The 20,676-nt window shown below is 46.7% G+C and overlaps 2 protein-coding genes across 2 annotated transcripts in view; one reads left to right on the top strand and one right to left on the bottom strand.

The window, feature by feature from the left end:
• Window positions 1-6,582, bottom strand: part of NT5C2 (5'-nucleotidase, cytosolic II) — a 183,834-nt gene extending 177,252 nt beyond the window's left edge. Inside the window, exon 1 of the mRNA XM_050804131.1 lies at window positions 6,563-6,582. The gene's annotated coding sequence lies outside the window, so the exon portion shown is untranslated. The remainder of the gene's footprint in view (window positions 1-6,562) is intronic.
• INA (internexin neuronal intermediate filament protein alpha) lies at window positions 6,530-20,368 on the top strand. The gene is made up of 3 exons (XM_050804160.1): window positions 6,530-7,685; window positions 17,017-17,141; window positions 18,358-20,368. Exons 1-3 carry the CDS (start codon window positions 6,621-6,623, stop codon window positions 18,665-18,667), a joined length of 1,500 nt encoding a protein of 499 aa, XP_050660117.1. The 5' UTR covers window positions 6,530-6,620; the 3' UTR covers window positions 18,668-20,368.
• The last annotated feature ends 308 nt before the right edge of the window (window positions 20,369-20,676 follow it).

Consider the following 20,676-nt stretch of genomic DNA (forward strand, 5'->3'; position numbering starts at 1 on the left):
TGAGTCACATGGTAAATATATATTAATTTATTTAAATTAATTCATTAATTTATTTATTTTGGAGGCAGAGTCTCCATCTGCTGCCCAGGCTCGAGTGCAGTGGTGCAATCCCAGCTCACTGCAACCTCTGCCTCCTGGGTTCATGTGATTCTCCCACATCAGCCTCCCGAGTAGCTGGGATTACAGGTGCACACCACCACGATCGGCTAAATTTTTGTATTTTTAGGAGAGATGGAGTCTCACCATGTCGCCCAGGCTGCACTTGAACTCCTGAGCTCAGGTAATCTGCCCACCTTGGCCTCCAAAAGTGCTAAGATTACAGTAATGGCTTGAGACACTGTACCCGGCCAAATGTATATTAACTTTATAAGAAACTACTGAAGTGTTTTTCCAGAGTATGTGTACCATTTTACATCCCCACCAGCTTTTCTGGAAGGAATAAATTAGAGATCCAGCTGTTCTGCATCCTTGTAAGCACTTAGTATTGTCAGTATTTTGTGTTTAAGCCACTCTAGTAGGTATGTAGTGTCACATAATTGTGCTTTGAATTTCATTTCTGTGATAGGTATGTTGAACATATTTTCTTTTTTTTTTTTTTTTTTTTTTTTTTGAGACGGAGTCTCACTCTGTCACCCACGCTGGAGTGCAATGGCACGATCTCGGCTCACTGCAAGCTCTGCCTCCCGGATTCATGCCATTCTCCTGCCTCAGCCTCCTGAGTAGCTGGGATTACAGCTGCGCGCCACCACGCCTGGCAAATTTTTGTATTTCTAGTACAGACGGGGTTTCACCATGTTGGCCAGGATGGTCTCAATTTGTTGACCTCGTGATCCGCCCGCCTCGGCCTCCCAAAGTGCTGGGATTACAGGCATGAGCCACCATGCCCAGCCTGTTGAACATATTTTCATGTGCTTATTTGCCATTTGTATATTCCCTTTGGTAAAATGCCTATTCAAGTCATTTGCCCATTTTCTAATTGGAATGTTCATTTCCTTTCTATTATGTTTAGAAAGTTCTTTACAAATTCTGGATACATATTCTGGATACATTTGCTGTAATTTGTAAATATTTTGGCTTCTCTTTTCACCTTCTTCTTTTTTTTTTTTTTTTTTTTTTTTTTTGAGACGGAGTCTCACTCTGTGGCCTGTTGCCCAGGCTGGAGTGCAATGGCACAATCTTGGCTCACTGCAACCTCGGCCTGCCAGGTTCAAGCAATTCTCCTGCCTCAGCCTCCCGAATAGCTGGGACTACAGGTGCACGCCACCATGCTCAGCTAATTATTTAGTAGAGATGGGGCTTCACCAAGCTGGCTAGGCTGGTGTTGAATTCCTGATCTCGTGATCTGCCCACCTTGGCCTCTCAAAGTGCTGAGCCACCATGCCCAGACTTCATCTTTTTTTTTGAGACAGAGTCTCGCTCTGTCACCCAGGCTGGAGTGCAGTGGCATGTTCTTGGCTCACTGCAAGCTCCACCTCCAGGGTTCACTCCATTCTCCTGCCTCAGCCTCCCGAGTAGCTGGGACTACAGACGCCTGCCACCACGTCCGGCTAATTTTTGTGTTTTTTTTTTGTTTTGTTTTTTGTTTTTTTTTTTTGAGGCAGAGTCTGCACTCTGTCGCCCAGGCTGGAGTGCAGTGGCGCGATCTCGGCTCACTGCAAGCTCCGCCTCCCGGGTTCCCGCCATTCTCCTGCCTCAGCCTCCCGAGTAGCTGGGACTACAGGCACCCGCCACCGCACCCGGCTAATTTTTTTTTTTTTGTATTTTAGTAGAGACGGGGTTTCACCGTGTTAGCCAGGATGGTCTCGATCTCCTGACCTCGTGATCCGCCCGCCTCGGCCTCCCAAAGTGCAGGGATTACAGGCGTGAGCCACCGCGCCCGGCCTAATTTTTGTATTTTTAGTAGAGACGGGTTTTCACCGTGTTAGCCAGGATGGTCTTGATCTACTGACCTCATGATTTGCCCACCTCAGCCTCCTAAAGTGCTGGGATTACAGGCATGAGCCACTGTGCCCGGCCGCCTTCATCTTCTTAACAGGAACTTTTGCAGAGCAAAAGATTTTAATTCTGATGAAGTTAGAAGTATTGTTTTTTTTTTTTTTCTTTTATGAATCTCACTCTTGGTGTCATGCCAAAGACTTTTCCCAAGTAGTTGTATGAGAAAGCATTTTCAAACCCTTTTTTCACCTCACGTGTTTAATACTGTGATAGGTGCTGAGATATATATATATAGATAGATGTAGAAAATGAGTTGTGCTCAAGGAGCTTCCAGTTCTATTTATCTATCTATTTATTTATTTATTTATTTACTTATTTATTTATTTATTTTAATATTTAGAGATGGAGTCTCACTATGTTGCCCAGGCTAGAGTGCAGCAGTTATTCACAGGTGCAATCATAGTACACTACAGCCTCAAACTCCTGAGCTCAAAAGATCCTCCTGCCTCAGCCTCCCAAGTAGCTGGGCCTATAGGTGTGTGCTACTGCACACAGCTCCCATTTCAATTCAGACAAGCATACAAATAATTACAGTAGAAGACTATGTTCATTATGAGCCATGTGAGTGCTGCAAATGCTATGGGTGGGAGGAGGAGAGTTCAAGGGAAGGATGGATCACCTTCCACTGGAGATACCAAGTGGAGGGGCGGCATTTGAGCCTTGAGGATCTCAACAGTTGAAGTATGGCCGAGGGTGAAATTCCAGGAAGAAGGAACTGTGTAAGCAGAGGAACAGGAGTGGGACAAAGTGAAGATCAAGAAGCAAGAGGAGGGGGAGGAGAAGAGGGAGATAATAAGGTCACTTTCAGATCTATGGTATTTGAAGACCAGCAAGCATTCACAAGGAGATATCCAACAGGCAGTTAGATATGTGAGTTTGGAGGTGGAAATTGGAAATAGAGGTTTGGGACTCATTGGCATAGGTCAGGGCCTTAGTTGTATGCCCCACAGCAACTTGTACTTACCTTCAGAGCACTTGTCACAAGTGTAATTAACAACTAATGGTATAATTAGCTGCTTAATCTCTGTCTCTCCTACTAGAATGCCACTCCCATGGAGGCAGAGCCCACATCTGCCTTATTCCTATGGAGAAGGCACCTACTCCAGGACCTTGGACATAAACATTCATTTGAATGTTTGAATGAATTAATTGAAGAAGTTGATACTTCTAACAGCTACCATTTACTGAACATGCACATGGCAGGCACTGTGATGCCTGCTTTGTATACATAATTTCATTTAAACTACATAGTCATTTCATGAGAAATGGTAGGTCTAGGGATCTCAATCCCCTAGATTTAGTGGGTTGTGGGTAAAGCCTGGGAATCTGAATTTAAGTTCTCAGGTAATTCTAATGATCAGCCAGGTTTGCAGAGCACTCTGGTGGATTGTTTTATTGAATTTTCACAGACAACTTCAATAAATTAAGGCTCAGCAAACAATAGCAATGTGCTTGAGGTCACTTGGCTAGGAAAAACTCTTGGCTAGATGCAAAACTAGATGTCTCAGGGAGAAAACTTTATAAGCCTCCCTGCTTCTGGGAGATCTAATATATTAAAAAGAGAGTTTATTTAATTTATTTATTTATTTTTGAGACAGAGTTTCGCTCTTATTGCCCAGGCTGGAGTGCAATGACGCGACCTCGGCTCACTGCAACCTCTGCCTCCCGGGTTCAAGCAATTCTCCCGCCTCAGCCTCCTGAGAAGCTGGGACCACAGGCGTGTACCACCACACTCAGCTAATTTTTGAGATGGGGTTTTGCCATGTTGCCCAGGCTGGTCTCAAACTCCTAGGCTCAAGAGCTCCTCCCACCTCAGCCTCCCAAAGTGCTGGGATTACAGGCATGAGTCACGGTGCCTGGCCTATAAAAAGAGTTTACAAAGGAAGAGCAGAAGGCCAATAACTGAGTCATTAAAACCAAGGAGAGTGGTCAGCACTGCCAAATGCCACAGAGAGACTGGAGAATGTGGCCTTGGGGAGGACTGAGGATGACTGACAACGTGTCTGTGGTGTCTGAGTGTGCCATTAGAAGAAGATGAAGACGCAGCCCTGGCACACACGGGGAACTCCCTCAGGAGGTCTGGCCAGCTGGAAAGAGTTATGGATTGAGGCTCAGCCAAGATCACTCCTTCGCAGGACAGCTTTGTGCTAAAATTATTAAAGCCAAACCTCTGGGCCTGTGGGGTGGAATGCCAAGAAAGGGGAGGCATAAGTCCCACAGGGGACTACCAGTTTGGAATCTCAGGTAAGCTGTTGAGAAAATGCAAAATGCAGCTTTGCCAGGGCAACTGCCACTCTGCTGGAATATTTAGGCCTTTGCCTCACTTTCTTCTGTTCTATGTGTGTTTTGCCTCTGGGGTACTGATTCCACTGGAGGATGGGAAGGGAAAGAAAGGTGGAAGTCCAACCAGGACATTTTGCTGAGTTTCAGTAGTAGTAGCCTGGAGACCTCTTGCCCAGCCTGCAGTGAGATTCTTGAAGTCTCATTAATTTCCATGCAGCACGGCCGGCTGCGGTGGCTCACATCCCAGCACTTTGGGAGGCCGAGGTGGGCAGATCACCTGAAGTCAGGAGTTTGAGACCAGCCTGACCAACATGGAGAAACCCCGTATCCACTAAAAATACAAAATGAGCTGGGGGGTGGTGGCGCATGCCTGTAATCCCAGCTACTTTGGAGGCCGAGGCAGGAAAATCACTTGAACCCGGGAGGCAGAGGTTGCGGTGAGCCGAGATTGCACCATTGTACTCCAGCCTGGGCAACAAGAGTGAAACTGTCTCAAAAAAAAAAAAAAATTCCATGCAGCCAGAATAGGACTAGGTGGGCTTCGGAAGAGTTTTGGCCAATAACAAATCAGCATGCTGGTTTGTAATTGAAAGAACATTGGACTCAGAGTCAGAGGCAATGGGTTTGAATTGTGGCTTCTGCCACTTACTAAGCATGTGGGGATAACAACACCTACCTCCCAAGAGTCATGAAAGCTTGAGCTGAGGCATGTGAAGGTGCTTTGTAAGCTGTATAGGTACAAAGAGTTATAGTCATCATCATCCTCTTTCAAATGAAAGGAACGGTTTCACATCCACCAGTAACAGGATATGAGTTGGGTTTAGGGAGGGGATTGCAGGAAACCATCCATCACATCCTTGCACAGGCTCTCAGTCTGGAATTCTGGAATATAACTAAAAAGGTCTTCCTACTCCCTCTCCAAAGCCATATCCATATCCTGAATGATATTAGAAGCTTGAAAGTGGGTACATATTACAGACTCCACACTGACCCCTCCCAGCCTTCATCTTTCCAGATTCCATTCTTTGATTCTCACCCTCTGTCCCACCAACCCTTCCATGTGGCAGAAGAGGCCGGCTCAGTCACCAGCACTCTCCCCTACTCCTGGAGTTTAATCTTTTTGCAGGGATCTCTTTTCTCCAAAAAGAGATCTCCACAGGCAGTGGCTCTCCGAAGCCAGGTGAGGACCTACCCTGCTGGATTTACACAGACTGAAATCTCAAATGCCCACATGGTCAGAAAGGTAAAGTAAATGAATTAAGAAGGTGGGCGTAATTCAGTGGAGAATGGCAGGGACTGTGGTGAACACGAGAGCACACTTCTTATACAAATGGTAAGGGCAACTCACCTCTGCCCACTGTGGGCATCCCAGCTCTTCCCGTTTTCAGAAGAAGCCAGAAATCCAATTTCTTTTCAGGTGAAATCTCTTGGTTTAAAAATGCTCCTTTCGAAATATTTTTAAATATAACGCTCTAAACACAAAAGTCTGCAGCCCCCTTTCCACCAGCTTGTGGTCCTGGCCTGTGCCATGCTTTAGTGCCCTATCGATGAGCCCCAGCAATTCCCCCAGTGCCTCTTGCTTCTCCAAGTCTGGCCTCTTTTCCCCTCTCTACCGCTGTTTCTCCCCACTTCCCGCAGCCCGGGGTCACTTTCTTTACCCATCTCCCCTCTCTTCTGGGAGAGGCACTTGCCGAACATCTTTCCGCCCAGAGCCTCCCCTGGAGCTGCAGAGGGGCAGCTGGAGAGATGCTCTCTGACATAGCATCTCCCACCTTTGTCCTTGGGGACCCTGAGCCACCTGAGGGAGGGGACAAGGCCTCGCCCTGCGGGTCCCCACTGTAACTGGAAAAACACGGCCTCGCCCTCTGGAATCCAGGATGAGGGTGGGTGTAGGGGACACCTCCCAGAAACCCCTAGTCTACCAGTGGGTTAAAGAAGAAAGAGGGGACATGGTAAAGGGATGCGACAGAGCTGTGTGCTTTCCGGATGGGAAACCTCAGTCATTTAGGCACCCCTCCGCTCGAGTCACTTCCGAAGCAGTCGATTCTTGGGGAGAGGCTCTGCAGAAAAGGGCGACTCCGACGCAGACTGCCCTGTCCCCGCGCCCCAGGTCGTCGTGCGCGCAACTGCGGTAGTCACTGCTCCTCCCCGCCCCCGCTCCTGGATGCCCCCCTTCCCTCTCCCGGCCAGACTCTGAGCAGGAGCTCCGCCCCCAACGCGCCGCCCCAGCCCCAGCGCCTTAAAAGCCGGAGCGCACCGCCCCGCCGCGCCCTACCAGCCGCACCTCTCCTTTCTTCTGTAGCTCTCGCCGAAGCCGCACGTCCGGCCCGGATCCCGGCACCATGAGCTTCGGCTCGGAGCACTACTTGTGCTCCTCCTCCTCCTACCGCAAGGTGTTCGGGGATGGCTCTCGTCTGTCCGCCCGCCTCTCCGGGGCCGGCGGCGCGGGCGGCTTCCGCTCGCAGTCGCTGTCCCGCAGCAATGTGGCCTCCTCGGCCGCCTGCTCCTCGGCCTCGTCGCTTGGCCTCGGCCTGGCCTATCGCCGGCCGCCGGCGTCTGAAGGGCTGGACCTGAGCCAGGCGGCGGCGCGCACCAACGAGTACAAGATCATCCGCACCAACGAGAAGGAGCAGCTGCAGGGCCTCAATGACCGCTTCGCCGTGTTCATCGAGAAGGTGCATCAGCTGGAGACGCAGAACCGCGCGCTGGAGGCCGAGCTGGCCGCGCTGCGACAGCGCCACGCCGAGCCGTCGCGCGTCGGCGAGCTCTTCCAGCGCGAGCTGCGCGACCTGCGCGCGCAGCTGGAGGAGGCCAGCTCGGCGCGCGCGCAGGCCCTGCTGGAGCGCGACGGGCTGGCCGAGGAGGTGCAGCGGCTGCGGGCCCGCTGCGAGGAGGAGAGCCGCGGACGCGAAGGCGCCGAGCGCGCCCTGAAGGCGCAGCAGCGCGACGTGGACGGCGCCACGCTGGCCCGCCTGGACCTGGAAAAGAAGGTGGAGTCGCTGCTGGACGAGCTGGCCTTCGTGCGCCAGGTGCACGACGAGGAGGTAGCTGAGCTGCTGGCCACGCTTCAGGCGTCGTCGCAGGCCGCGGCCGAGGTGGATGTGGCTGTGGCTAAACCAGATCTGACCTCGGCGCTGAGGGAGATCCGCGCCCAGTATGAGTCCCTGGCCGCTAAGAACCTGCAATCCGCGGAAGAATGGTACAAGTCCAAGTTCGCCAACCTGAACGAGCAGGCGGCGCGCAGCACCGAGGCCATCCGGGCCAGCCGCGAGGAGATCCACGAGTACCGGCGCCAGCTGCAGGCGCGCACCATCGAGATCGAGGGCCTGCGCGGGGCCAACGAGTCCTTGGAGAGGCAGATCCTGGAGCTGGAGGAGCGGCACAGTGCCGAGGTGGCTGGCTACCAGGTAAGGGCCGGGGCTGGGCTTGGGGAGGAGCGCCCTGCCCTCTCCCGCGCCCGCTTCCTCTGGTAAAACTGGGCCCCAGGACTTAGGGGGAGGGCAAAAGAGAGGAGAGAAGAGCCCCGGCTGGAGGCACTGGTAAACAAAAAGCCCTGGAGTCTTCACTGTTAATTTTAGGGAATGCCCCTCATTTATGTCCCTGCCCCAGTCCTTCGAACAAATAAGCCCTTAAATTTCTTTGAGGTTCGAAAACCTAACTCTGCCTGCCTGTCAGCAAGCGGGCCTACACACACTGGCGACCCGGAGAACAGTGCCCCACCCAAAGTAGGACTGAGCCCAACGGGGCAGGTTACGTGGGCGGTGCTATCTCGGCTATCTGGCTTGTTTGGTTGACTTTGAAAGGCTTTCTGTGCGCCCTAGAAGATATTTATGGAGTATGGTCTACTTCAGGGTTGAAGGAAGAATGCGATACTGAACTGGGAAGAGTCCTATCCCATTTTCTTGACTTTCGCCCTCCAAAAAGTAGAGATTGGGAGCCAACAAGCTGAGCGATGCTTGAGCTAGTGGCAACCAACCTGCTCTACCCTCTTCCCCCAACACACACACTATTGCCTTGTCCACCCGCTGACATTTCCTCCTAAAGAAAGCGTTCGCCTATTGGCAAAATGTGAAAGTTCGGGGCGCTGTCCACGGTGCTGATCTCGAGTTCTTCCCATCTCGGAAATGATGTCTCTCCCGTCTCGTGTCCCAGTTATGAATCTCTAGACAATTAACTGCTTTGATTTTTTTTTTTCCTGCAACACCAACACATCAGTCTTGGCTACCTGCAATCAAAGGTCACCTTATAGACAACATCAATTTTGGCTTTCATGGATGGCTTAGCACTAAAAAACCATTTAATTTGCTCAGCAGCTATGAGGTCCCACTTCAAAATTCCTACTTTGTTAATATTTTTTTCATCGTAAGTGTATGTGATAAGTCACAGAGATGGTTTTTCTTTGTTCTAGTGTATGTATTTTTTTCCATCTTTCCCTGTCCTCTAAGCTTCTGTGAAGGTATTGATTGGCTGTTTCTTCCCAACAAAGGCCACTGCATCTTCAGTTTTACTATATAAGACATTCTGGGATTATGACCGCAAAGGGCACAGAGGCAGGAGACAGGGTAAATGGAAGGTGTAGAAAAGAATTGAAATAGTGTGGTTCAGTTTCAAGGTACAATAAAAGCTCCTTTGAATGACAATAATTCAGAAACTTGCAATAATTCTAGCTGGGATTAAAGTTTACATTTGGTGAAATTAATAGGGCTTGGAACACTGGTAAAATGGAACCAAGAAAGGAATGAAATCTCAAAAGTAACATTTTAATCAGAAGCTAAAGAATTCTTATTGATGTGCAGGTATTTGCTGTTTGTCACAAATAACTTCCTTTGATGAAGGAAAAAAGCCTGCTTGAACTGTTTAGGTTAGTTTGGTATTGCATTATCATTCAAATAAGTACTTCCATCTCTGCTTCAAAATCCATAACTTGAACTTTTCATTATGTACCATAACCCCTGGATGGCCTGAATTAATCACATTTGGCTAATTGAGACTTCATTTTTTTCTTCTAGAAGCCTCCAAGGACGAGCTAGGTGGTCTTCTGGAGGGCTAGCCCAGTACTTCTACAAAAAAAGGATAAGTTACTCAGAACTGCCAGCTGAATTGGGCTTTTCCATGTTCTCTGTTTGCTTTTTATAGCCCATACATTCTAAGAGGTAGTGACAGTTTTGCCTGGCTTGTTTGCTGTAAAAGGCTTTCATCATTAGACAATGATGGTAGGGTCATCCAGACATGGTCTACAGGAAACAAACAAAAACAACAGAGAAACTGCAGTATCTGCAGTTCTGCAGTGCTGCCCCCATCAGCTTGAGCCTTTAGAGCCACAGAGGACCTGCTGATGGGAGTGGAAGAGGAGGTCAGACAACAGAGAGCTGGTTCCCTAATCCTTGGGACCTAAGGCTAAGGTGAGGCTCAAGCATTACCTGCAGATCCTAAAGGCCTGATGCCACAAGGGTGTCTCTGACTGTTCTAACAGTCTTAGCAGTACTGACCAAGGTGAAAAGCTTCCCTTTCTACAGTGAGAGTTAGCCATTGTTTTCTTGCCCTCTCATCTCATCCCCACCTTTCACTGCAGTAATGGGAGGCTGTTCTCCTTCTTTTGCTACAGAGATTAATGGTAGGGCCATTTTTCTTTTCAAACTTGACACCCTCTATGAAACACAGGAAGGCCCCATTAAAGTCACATCTTCTCTGCCTTAGAGAGCTGATAGCCTATTTGAGGAAAGAAACCTTCTTACACTTTTGAAAGGGTAAAAAATGATTCAAGGTGACACAGTAAGTACACAATAGTGTATGAGAGAGTCTGAATCAGGCAAGAGAAGAGATTAGGAAGAGCTCAGGCTATTGTCTTCAAAAGCCAAATGCAGCTCCCCTCTGCATAAAAAGCTGATGGGGTTTCCATTTCTGACATAGGGCAATTCTGGTGCCTACATAGCTACTTCGGCACCTTTAGAGTCCCAGTTCTGTTAAAGATGTCAAAAGACATTCTTGGAGGGTACTCGGGGTCTCAGACCTCTACTGTGGTCAGTCTTGGAAAGTTGAAGCTTTCCTTGAAAGACCTTGCTGAATGATCAAGATCACTGCAGGTTAATGCTCTCCAGGGAGACAAGCCAAGCCTGCTCTTTTCTCTCCATTATGAGATTGGAGTACAGCCTAATTAAATAGCAGGAAGGGGCTGGCCCCGTGGAGATTGGAGGTGACAGTGGCTGCATATAAATCCATAGCTTGATAGATCCATTTCTAAAATTAGCTACATTTGATCTTTTTAAGCTCTTCCACCTGGTTTTTGTTTCATTTTGTTTTGTTTGCCCCTCCCTATCTTACTGCATTACTGTCACCTGGGCTACCATGATAGCATCCTTATAGAAATAAATTTAAACTAGTGGATCCTAAACCCAGTGACACTCTAAGGTCAGTTGGGGGCTTAAATTATCAGGCCCACTCCCAAAGATATGGATTCAGCAGTTCACAGGTAGGGCCCAGGAATATGCATTTTTCAATAAAAGTGCTGCATCCTGTTGGTCCTCAGGCTGATTTTGGAGTACACTGATCTAAACCACTTCTTCCAGTAAAGTAGTTTACAGAGATACGTATAATGCAGGATTTTCGAGTGTGGTGGAGGAAAGAAAAAGATGGGGACAAAGGAAAGATAGGTGTGAGAATAAAGCACGCATGGTGAACCACAAATAAAAATCCTCTGTCCCCACTAAAGTTGATTATGCAGAGCAGTAATTCTAAATAGCCTCTTTCAATCAGATGTGGGGCACTCACTACTGCCCCCCTGACCCAGGGCCCCCCAAACGTGCTGAAATCCACAGCCCTGTCGTTCTTCACCACTGCAGATGTTAGTGTGGCCAGTCATTTCTCTTACTTCACCCGGCATCCTTCCAACCATGGACACGATGCTCAGCGTTTGTCTTAGCTCCTCCAGGAGAGACCCCAGCTGAAGCTGGGCGTGCCGCTCTCCCGTTCCCTCAGGCTAAGCCGGCAGCAGCTGCGTGGTTGGGGGAGGGGACAGACTGCAGCGCTCTGCTCAGATCTCGAGCTGGAGGCCATCTTTGGCAGGGCTTCTGAAGGGCAATGCAAGACTCAGCCTGATGTGGGGAGGAGAGCGCAAACAAAGAGACCAGACATTGAAGAGCAATCAATGGTCAGCACACAGCACAGTTCCTTCTGAAAGGAGCAAAGTTGTGCTTTTCTCTACAGTGATCTGTAAAATAGATCTATGAAATCTGCAACCTAGAAGTTCAAGGAAATCTCATCTGTCTAGAGCTCAGCTCCCCAACCACCTCTTATTCAGAAAACACAGCTGTGAAACAATCGTGTTTTAAGCAAGGACCTAATTAACCTGCTGATGAGACATATCATCTATCTCTAAGCCACACATTAGGAACTTGGCACCTATACTGCCCCCAGCCTATTCATTCTTAACATGATTTCAAAATGCTTTTTTATTTGGTTTCAAGACTGCAGCAAGATAGAGAACGGGGACCACTGGAGTCAGGCATTGTTAAGAATGAGCAACAGTAGATCTGTTCATCTTTCAGAACAAAGAAAATCAATGAGCATCCACAATTTCAAACACTGCACTTTGGGGCCATTTAGGGTAGAATTAAACAGCCTAATATACCTCAGTTGACCTAAAAGATGTCACCGAATTATTTTTAAAATTGATTATTATCATGACCCTTAATTACTGTGGAAGGTGGCATTATGTTTAATGTCCTGATTGTGAGGGGTATAAGCCACTTTAGAAAGGCTTTTTATTCAAAATTGTTATTAAAAAAAATCTGGTACTTTAGGGTATATGCCTCCAACTATCCAATATTAAAGTGTTTTTATACATTTCTTTGTTATCTAAGGGGTTGGTAATAGTGAGGGCTTGTGATTAATTTGTCCATATCATCAAAAGGATAGAGGGCCACGTGGTATGATATTATCAAGAATAAAAATCACTAACATTTACTGAGTTCTTCCTGTGTGCCATGCTGTTCTAATGCCTACTAATTTAACAGATAATGGACTCATCATATATTAATGTATATGTGAGATATATTAAATTGAAATCCTAATTTGAGGATCTCAGAACACCTTAGAAAAAGAATAAACATTATAACTTTTCATATGCGGAAGTAGAAAATTGGAAGGAACTAAAATGTAGAAAACAGGCTGAGGTCCAATGGGTGTTAGTGGCAGAGCAAAAACTGCAACCCAAAGTTCCTGATGAAATCCTCCTCTTATCTTCATATAGCATTCCTCCTCCTTCTTTGCATAATCATATTTTCTTCTTTCTCCTTTTTCCCTCACCCTAGACTCTTTTCCCTCTTACCACAGTAATATTGATTCTCTTGTCCCTAATATGTCAGTAGCAGAATTGATTGTAACCTCAAATAGGAACTATCAGGTAAAATTTCTTGGTAAAAATCTCTTTAAGACCTCATGATCTCTTAACACACTTTGAAATATATGCATCATGGTCCAGTATAATGTGTATTTTTCCTACTGGCTGTCATTCCTTGCTCTGTACCCGTCAGTCAATTGAGACTCTTCTTTGCAGTATTCCTGTCAATATTTATAGAACAGGTAGGTGGCAGGAATTTTAATTCTGCAAATTCTCTTGATTTGGAAGTTTGCACCCCCTGATGTCTTAGCCCTACCTTTCACCATTGCTTTATCATTCTCACACAGGGGAGTTTCAAGGGCCTGTCAACACTTAACTTTCTTGAGATTTCTGATATGTTTATCTGCATCACTGTTTCTTTTTTTTTTTTTTTTTTCCTGAGATGGAGTTTTGCTCTTGTTGCCCAGGCTGGAGTGCAATGGCATGATCTTGACTCACTGCAACCTCCGCCTCCCGGGTTCAAGTGATTCTCCTGCCTCAGCCTCCCAAGTAGCTGGGATTACAGGCACGCGCCACCACGCCCAGCTAATTTTTGTATTTTTAGTGGAGACGGGGTTTCACCATGTTGGCCAGGATAGCCTCAATCTCTTGACCTCGCAATCTGCCTGCCTTGGCCTCCCAAAGGGCTGGGATTACAGGCGTGAGCCACCACGTCTGATCCTGCATCACTGTTTCTTAAAAATAACTCCCGGCGGGGCGCGGTGGCTCAAGCCTGTAATCCCAGCACTTTGGGAGGCCGAGACGGGCGGATCACGAGGTCAGGAGATCGAGACCATCCTGGCTAACACGGTGAAACCCCGTCTCTACTAAAAATACAAGAAAATTAGCCGGGCGAGGTGGTGGGCGCCTGTAGTCCCAGCTACTCGGGAGGCTGAGGCAGGAGAATGGCGTGAACCCGGGAGGCGGAGCTTGCAGTGAGCCGAGATCGCGCCACTGCACTCCAGCCTGGGGCACAGAGCAAGACTCCGTCTCAAAAATAAAATAAAATAAAATAAAATAAAATAAAAAATAACTCCCAATCGTTGTGTCCTTTTTTTTTTTTTTTTTTTTTTTTTTTTTGAGACAGGGTCTTGCTCTGTCACCCAGACTGGAGCACAGTGGCACTATCATGGCTCGCTGCAACCTCCGCCTACTGGGCTCAAGCAATTCTCCCAGCTCAGCCTCAAGTGATTCACCTGCCTCAGCCACCCAAAGTGCTGGGATTACAGGCATGAGCCACCGCGCCATGCCCTAGAGACGTTTTCTTGTTATCGCAAATGGGAGAGGGAAGTATGTGCTTCTGGCATCCAGCCAGGGATGCTACTAAATATCTTGCATTTCACAATAACAAATAATTAGCCAGCCCAAAACATCAATACTGCCAAAGTTGTAAAACTCTGTTTTAGAGGAAAGCAACAGAAAATAAACTAGTATAAACTAATAAATTGCTGGGGTCAGACGCTGTGGCTCAAGCCTGTAATCCCAGCACTTTGGGAGGCTGAGGCGGTGGATCACAAGGATAAGGGTTCAAGTCTGGCCAACATGGTGAAACCTCATCTCTACTAAAAATACAAAAATTAGCCAGGCGTGGTGGTGTGCACCTATAATCCCAGCTACTCGGGAGGCGGAGGCAGGAGAATTGTTTGAACCCAGGAGGCAGAGGTTGCAGTGAGCTGAGATTGCGCCACTGCACTCCAGCCTGGGTAACAGAGCAAGACTCCATCTCGGAAAAAAAAAAAAAAGAGGAAGATAATTTCATATAATGGTAAGAGCTAAGAGCAGGGTGGCTGCATTCAACTGAGTGCTTTTTTTCTAATTTGTTCTCCCTTTGGGGGTATCTTTTTCTAATTTGCACAAGGTTCTTGCAAGGGCCAGCAGCTGCTCTGGCTTAAAGTAAAGTGTTGGATTGGTCAAGGGTAAATACTTAAATTGGATGCAAAGGAAGACCTGTCTGAGGAGAGGACATTTTATTTATTTATTTATTTATTTATTTATTTATTTATTTATTTATTTTGAGATGGAGTTTCACTCTTGTTGTCCAGGCTGGAGTGCAATGGCGCGATCTCGGCTCACTGCAACCTCCACCTCCCGTATTCAAGTGATTCTCCTGCGTCAGCCTCCCTAGTAGCTAGGATTATAGACATGCGCCACCACGCCTGGCTAATTTTTGTATTTTTAATAGAGATGGGGTTTCTCCATGTTGGTCTAGCTGGTCTCGAACTCCTGACCCCAGGTGATCTTCCTGCCTCAGCCTCCCAAAGTGCTGGGATTACAGGCATAAGCCATCGTGCCTGGCAGGAGAGGACATTTGAACTGAATCTTTTTTTTTTTTTTTGAGACAGAGTTTCACACTTGGCTGGGCGCGGTGGCTCAAGCCTGTAATCCCAGCACTTTGGGAGGCTGAGATGGGCGGATCACGAGGTCAGGAGATCGAGACCATCCTGGCTAATACGGTGAAACCCCGTCTCTACTAAAAAATACAAAAAACTAGCCGGGCAAGGTGGCGGGCGCCTATAGTCCCAGCTACTCAGGAGGCTGAGGCAGGAGAATGGCATAAACCCGGGAGTCAGAGCCTGCAGTGAGCTGAGATCCGGCCACTGCACTCCAGCCTGGGCGACAGAGCAAGACTCTGTCTCAAAAAAAAAAAAAAAAAAAAAAAAGTTTCACTCTTGTTGCCCAAGCTAGAGTGCAGTGGCACGATCTTGGCTCACTGCAACCTCTGCCTCCCGGATTCAAGCAATTCTCCTGCCTCAGCCTCCCAAGTAGCTGGGATTACAGGCGCTTGCAACTGCACCCAGCTAATTTTTGTATTTTTAGTAGAGACAGGGTTTCTCCATGTTGGTCTGGCTGGTCCCGAACTCCCAACTCCAGGTGATTCTCCCGCCTCAGCCTTCCAAAGTGCTGGGATTACAGCTGTAAGCCACCAAGCCCAGGTGAACTGAATCTCCTATGACAAGGAGTCGGCCATGTAAAGACTGACATTTTAGATAGAGGACATAACAAGCCTAAAGGGCCTGGGACAGCAATGAACTTAGTATAGTTAAGGAGCAAAAGAAAAGACCAGGCTGGGCATGGTGGCTCATACATGTAATCTAAGCACTTTAGGAGGTAAAGGCAGGAGTGTCTCTTGAGGCCGGGAGTTCGAACCCAGCCTGGACAACAAAATAAGACCTCATCTCTACAAAACAAAAATTGTTTTTTTGTTTGTTTGTTTGTTTGTTTGTTTTTTTGAGACGGAGTCTTGCTCTGTCGCCCAGGCTGGAGTGCAGTGGCCGGATCTCAGCTCACTGCAGCTCTGCCTCCCGGGTTCACGCCATTCTCCTGCCTCAGCCTCCCGAGTAGCTGGGACTACAGGCGCCCGCCACCTCGCCTGGCTAGTTTTTTGTAGTTTTAGTAGAGATGGGGTTTCACTGTGTTCGCCAGGATGGTCTTGATCTTCTGACCTCGTGATCCACCCGTCTCGGCCTCCCGAAGTGCTGGGATTACAGGCTTGAGCCACCGCGCCCGGCACAAAAATTGTTTTTAATTACCCAGGCATGGTAGTGCACACCTGTTAGTCCCAGCTGCTTGGGGAGGCTAAGGCAGGAAGATCACTTGAGCCCAGGAGTTTTGAGGCTGCCAGTAAGCTGTGATCACACCACTGTACTCCAGCCTAGGCAACAGAGCAAGACCTTGTCTCAAAAAAAAAAAAAATTCCTTCTGGCTGCTCCAGGACTATAAATATATAAATATAAAGCGATTTCTCTTCCATGCCTTGGTTTTTAAAAAATTCTGTGGAGTATTTCTGCTTTCTCCTTACCTATACTGTAAAATGCTCTCAGTAAAGTGACTGATTAGCAGGCTTCTAGGAAATCATCAAAATGAATGGAGGCAGAGAGGTCTTGCTGGAAAGCTCTCTGTGCTTTCCACAGTTGGAATTTTCTGAATCTAAGCTGCTAAACTGAGGCTTTGGATTTTGGAAAGCACATACTACAACAGTTATTTAGCAGCAATACGGTAAGCAAGGGAGGGATAGTAAGTGTAAAAAAAAAAAAATCATCTCCATCTTCAGTTGAGAACTATATGCCTTGTGGCTATCCTGAAAAGGGCAGGTGTTCACTTGCCCTTTGGGTAAAAGTTCCCAGTCCTCACCATGAGTTCAAATCTCCTGGGGACCTTTATGAAAAAAATGCAAATGCTGGGACCCCACCCCAGAACCAATGAATCTGGATCTGGGCTCAGGGACAGGCCTGGATATAAGCAAGTTATAAGTTCAGTAGGTGGTTTTAATGTGTAGTCAGGGTTGGGAATCCTTGCCTTCTGGAAATCCTGAGGAATTTCAGCTGGTTTGGCCTAACTATTTTGGATATGTTACTTTTCAGGATAGCATTGGGCAGCTGGAGAATGATCTGAGGAACACCAAGAGTGAGATGGCACGCCACCTTCGGGAATACCAGGACTTGCTCAATGTCAAAATGGCTCTTGATATTGAGATAGCAGCTTACAGGTACTGCAAAGGGCCTGCTTACCCAAGTAAATCCAGTCACCTAGGGGCAATACTGCCCAAATAAGTGGGTCTGGTCTCTCTGGCTTCTGACTGGTGAGGGAGGGAAGAAGGGCATCACTGGCCCCTTTCAGCTGAGCCGACTGCTCCATCCCTCTACTTAGATATAATCCAGCTCCATCTTACTAGTCCCGGAGTATTCTGTGTACCTCTGAAAGGATTTAAGGGGATAATGTGAGTACACAGAGGTTAAAATAGAAACCCAAGAGACTCGTAACTTTAAAAATAGGGTTTGGGGCCGGGTGCGGTGGCTCACTCCTATAATCCCAGCACTTTGGGAGGCCGAGGTAGGTGGATCACTTGAGATCAGGAGTTCAAGACCAGCCTGGCCAGCATAGTGAAACCCCGTCTCTACTAAAAATACAAAAATTAGCCAGGCGTGGTGGCGCACACCTGTAGTCCCAGTTACTCTGGAGGCTGAGGCAGGAGAATAGGTTGAACCTGGGAGATGCAGGTTGCAGTGAGCTGCGATCATGCCACTGCACTCCAGCCTGGGAGACAGTGAGACTCTGTCTCAAAAAAAAAGATGATTAAAAAACTATTAAGAGTTATGAGAAACATGGTTTGGGGGCCACTCTTTTATAGGACTGTTTCAGTCACGCTGATAAAAATCTGTTATCTGAAATAGTGTCATTCACTGGCTTTTGTTATTGCTGGTTCTATTCCTTTTGTACTCTTATACACTGAAAAAGTACAAATCTCAAATTTTGTACTCTTATACACTGAAAAAGTACAAATCTCTTGAATAAAGCAGTTTCTACCACCTTTGTGGACATCTCACCTCCTTATCCCTATTGCAGCTAAGGTGTTAATTAGGAAAATTACTTCTCCCTAGAGCTTTGTTGCTAATTGCCAAAAATGGGTGTGATGTGACCAAGGGGAGTTGTAGGTTTTCCTCCTGGAATGTATTTGTGAATAGGATAGGTTTCCCTTTGACAATGCTTTAAACATAGCTGGTGCGGAAGGAGTGTGTGTGTGCATGTGTATGCACGCGGTCCAACGCTTTGAGCTTTGAAATTAAGTATTTGTTGGTTTCAGTCTCATGAAGAAACTCCAAAGTCCTTTGGAATCTCTCTCAAATGAATCAGGACTGGAGAGTTGAGTTCTAGGGGGAAAAAGTTATTGACTTCCTAAGAGTTTTTCTCTGTTGGATTTACAGGAAACTGCTGGAAGGCGAGGAGACACGTTTTAGCACCAGTGGGTTAAGCATTTCGGGGCTGAATCCACTTCCCAATCCAAGTTATCTGCTCCCACCTAGAATCCTCAGTTCTGCAACCTCCAAAGTCTCATCCACTGGGCTATCACTTAAGAAAGAGGAGGAGGAGGAGGAGGCATCTAAGGTAGCCTCTAAGAAAACCTCCCAGATAGGAGAAAGTTTTGAAGAAATATTAGAGGAGACAGTGATATCTACTAAGAAAACCGAGAAATCAAATATAGAAGAAACCACCATTTCAAGCCAAAAAATATAATTCCATTGCTTCGAAAAAGTTAATGCTTAAGAGGGAATGATATGCATTTGACTTGTTAAACAGCCTATTCCTGAACCATAACACCTGCCACCACTATAAAATATCTTCAAGGCTTCAGTCTCATATTTAGTATTGAATACTTACCTTCTGTAATAAGAAAACCACCCCTTAGATTGAAGTAAACTGCAGTCCTGGAGCAATCACAGATGAGTTATCTAAGAATACAGCTTTCTGACCTTCAGCTCACACTTCACAGTGATCGATGATTCAGGTGCAGAGGAAGTACAAACTAAGGTGCTAAATCTGTGATCATCGTCATTTGCTGTGAACTGAAATTAAAACTATTCACGCTACCCAGCCATTATCCAGCTAAATAATCTTACTCTACCTAAAACGTAAGATCACTGCCAAAGATAAACTAATGGTCCACACCCAAATCCACTCTGATAGAACTATTTCACAAATAATAGGCATTTGTTTAATGGACACCTTCCACCTCCCTCAATTGCATATATCCTTTTCTTCCATGTAGGAAAAAAATAGTCTAGTGTAGTATTCTTCCCATTTAAACACATTTTGGTTCTTCTCAAAAGAACTTACCCCCATTTGCTCTCTTTGCTCAGTGGGTAAAATTAGATGCATGTTGACCATGTCTATGATTCGTGTAATTACTTATCCCTGCCCATTTCATATTCTTTCAATTCTGTAGGTTAAAAAAATGGCAGTGATGAATTTTAAGGGTTTCCCCTAACATATAAAATAATGAAAAGAATCCCTAGACTTTAGGCTTTCAGCTTACACAAATCCATTTAATTAGGATAAAAAAACTATTAAGGATGTAGCTTTTCACCTTTACTTTAGAAGCACAGTAAATAGTTATTCCAAACTGTGATGAAACTGACCTTAGATTTAGTAGTATAAGCTAGAGGAAGTGAGTGTTTCTATGAGTGGAAAAAGCCAAGGTGTCATTTACGTGTCAGTTCATTTGTGGTGATATAGAATTAGCTTTTTCATCCCCTTACACTTAGAATCCATGTATTCCCCTTCCCACTAGTCTAGGTCCTAAAAAGGCCTCGCTTTCACTCTCCTATGCCTTTTACGAGTGCTAAGTGTAGGATATTTTGTCACCAGAACACAATGCTACTGCCCCAAAGTAAAAAAAAAAAAAAAAAACAACCACTTCTGGTCAATCAACACCACCAGCAAACATAAGAAAGAAATCTTTCTCTTTTCTAAAAGACTTCCCCAACACTTACCCCATGGCTGCACAGTTGGTGGGGTCCTGCCGGAGAGGAAGAGACACCCAGACCAGAGAAGGGGTGTGCATGCGCCTACTCGCTTGCTAGAAGTAGATTCTGGACAGTCAGCTCTTCATCTGCCCAACTGTGTAGCATCTGCGTTGCCCAGTCTTTCATGTGTGCCAAGGCTGATGCAGGATTTGTTCTCTGTCCAGCAGTCACTTCTGCCAGAGCTGAAGAGTTGCCCCGTCTCTGTTCCATGTCTCCTTTAAGAGCTCTGGTGATAAGGACATGATGCTTTTACTGAACTTTCTTATCCTAGCACATGCTTCAATAGTTCAAGGAACTTGAAAGATACTTTTCTCTTCTTACTTTTACGCCATTCCTGTCTTTACTCCTCACACTTATTGTAAGACATTAGTAAAATAAGAAATTAAAAGTCACACGAATCCCACCAACATAATTTGTGTTCTGTGGTTCCTGCCTTTTCACTGAGAGAAGCACTGTTTGGGTGTAGAGTCAGTCTGGCTCTGCCTGATTTCTCACCTTCAGCTCAGAAATCAGTCACCCTTAATTGCCATGAACTCATTTATAGAAGAAAGATACTGGCCAAGCGTGGTGACTCCCGCCTGGAATCCCAGCACTTTGGGAGGCTAAGGGGGGGCAGATGGCCTGAGCCCAGGGGTTCGAGACCAGCCTGGGCAACATAGGGAGACCTCATCTCTCAAAAAAATATAAAAATTAGCCAACTATGGTGGCACCTGTAGTTAC

The sequence above is a fragment of the Macaca thibetana genome, chromosome 9, assembly GCF_024542745.1.
Source record: "Macaca thibetana thibetana isolate TM-01 chromosome 9, ASM2454274v1, whole genome shotgun sequence".
Classification (NCBI taxonomy): Eukaryota; Metazoa; Chordata; class Mammalia; order Primates; family Cercopithecidae; genus Macaca; species Macaca thibetana.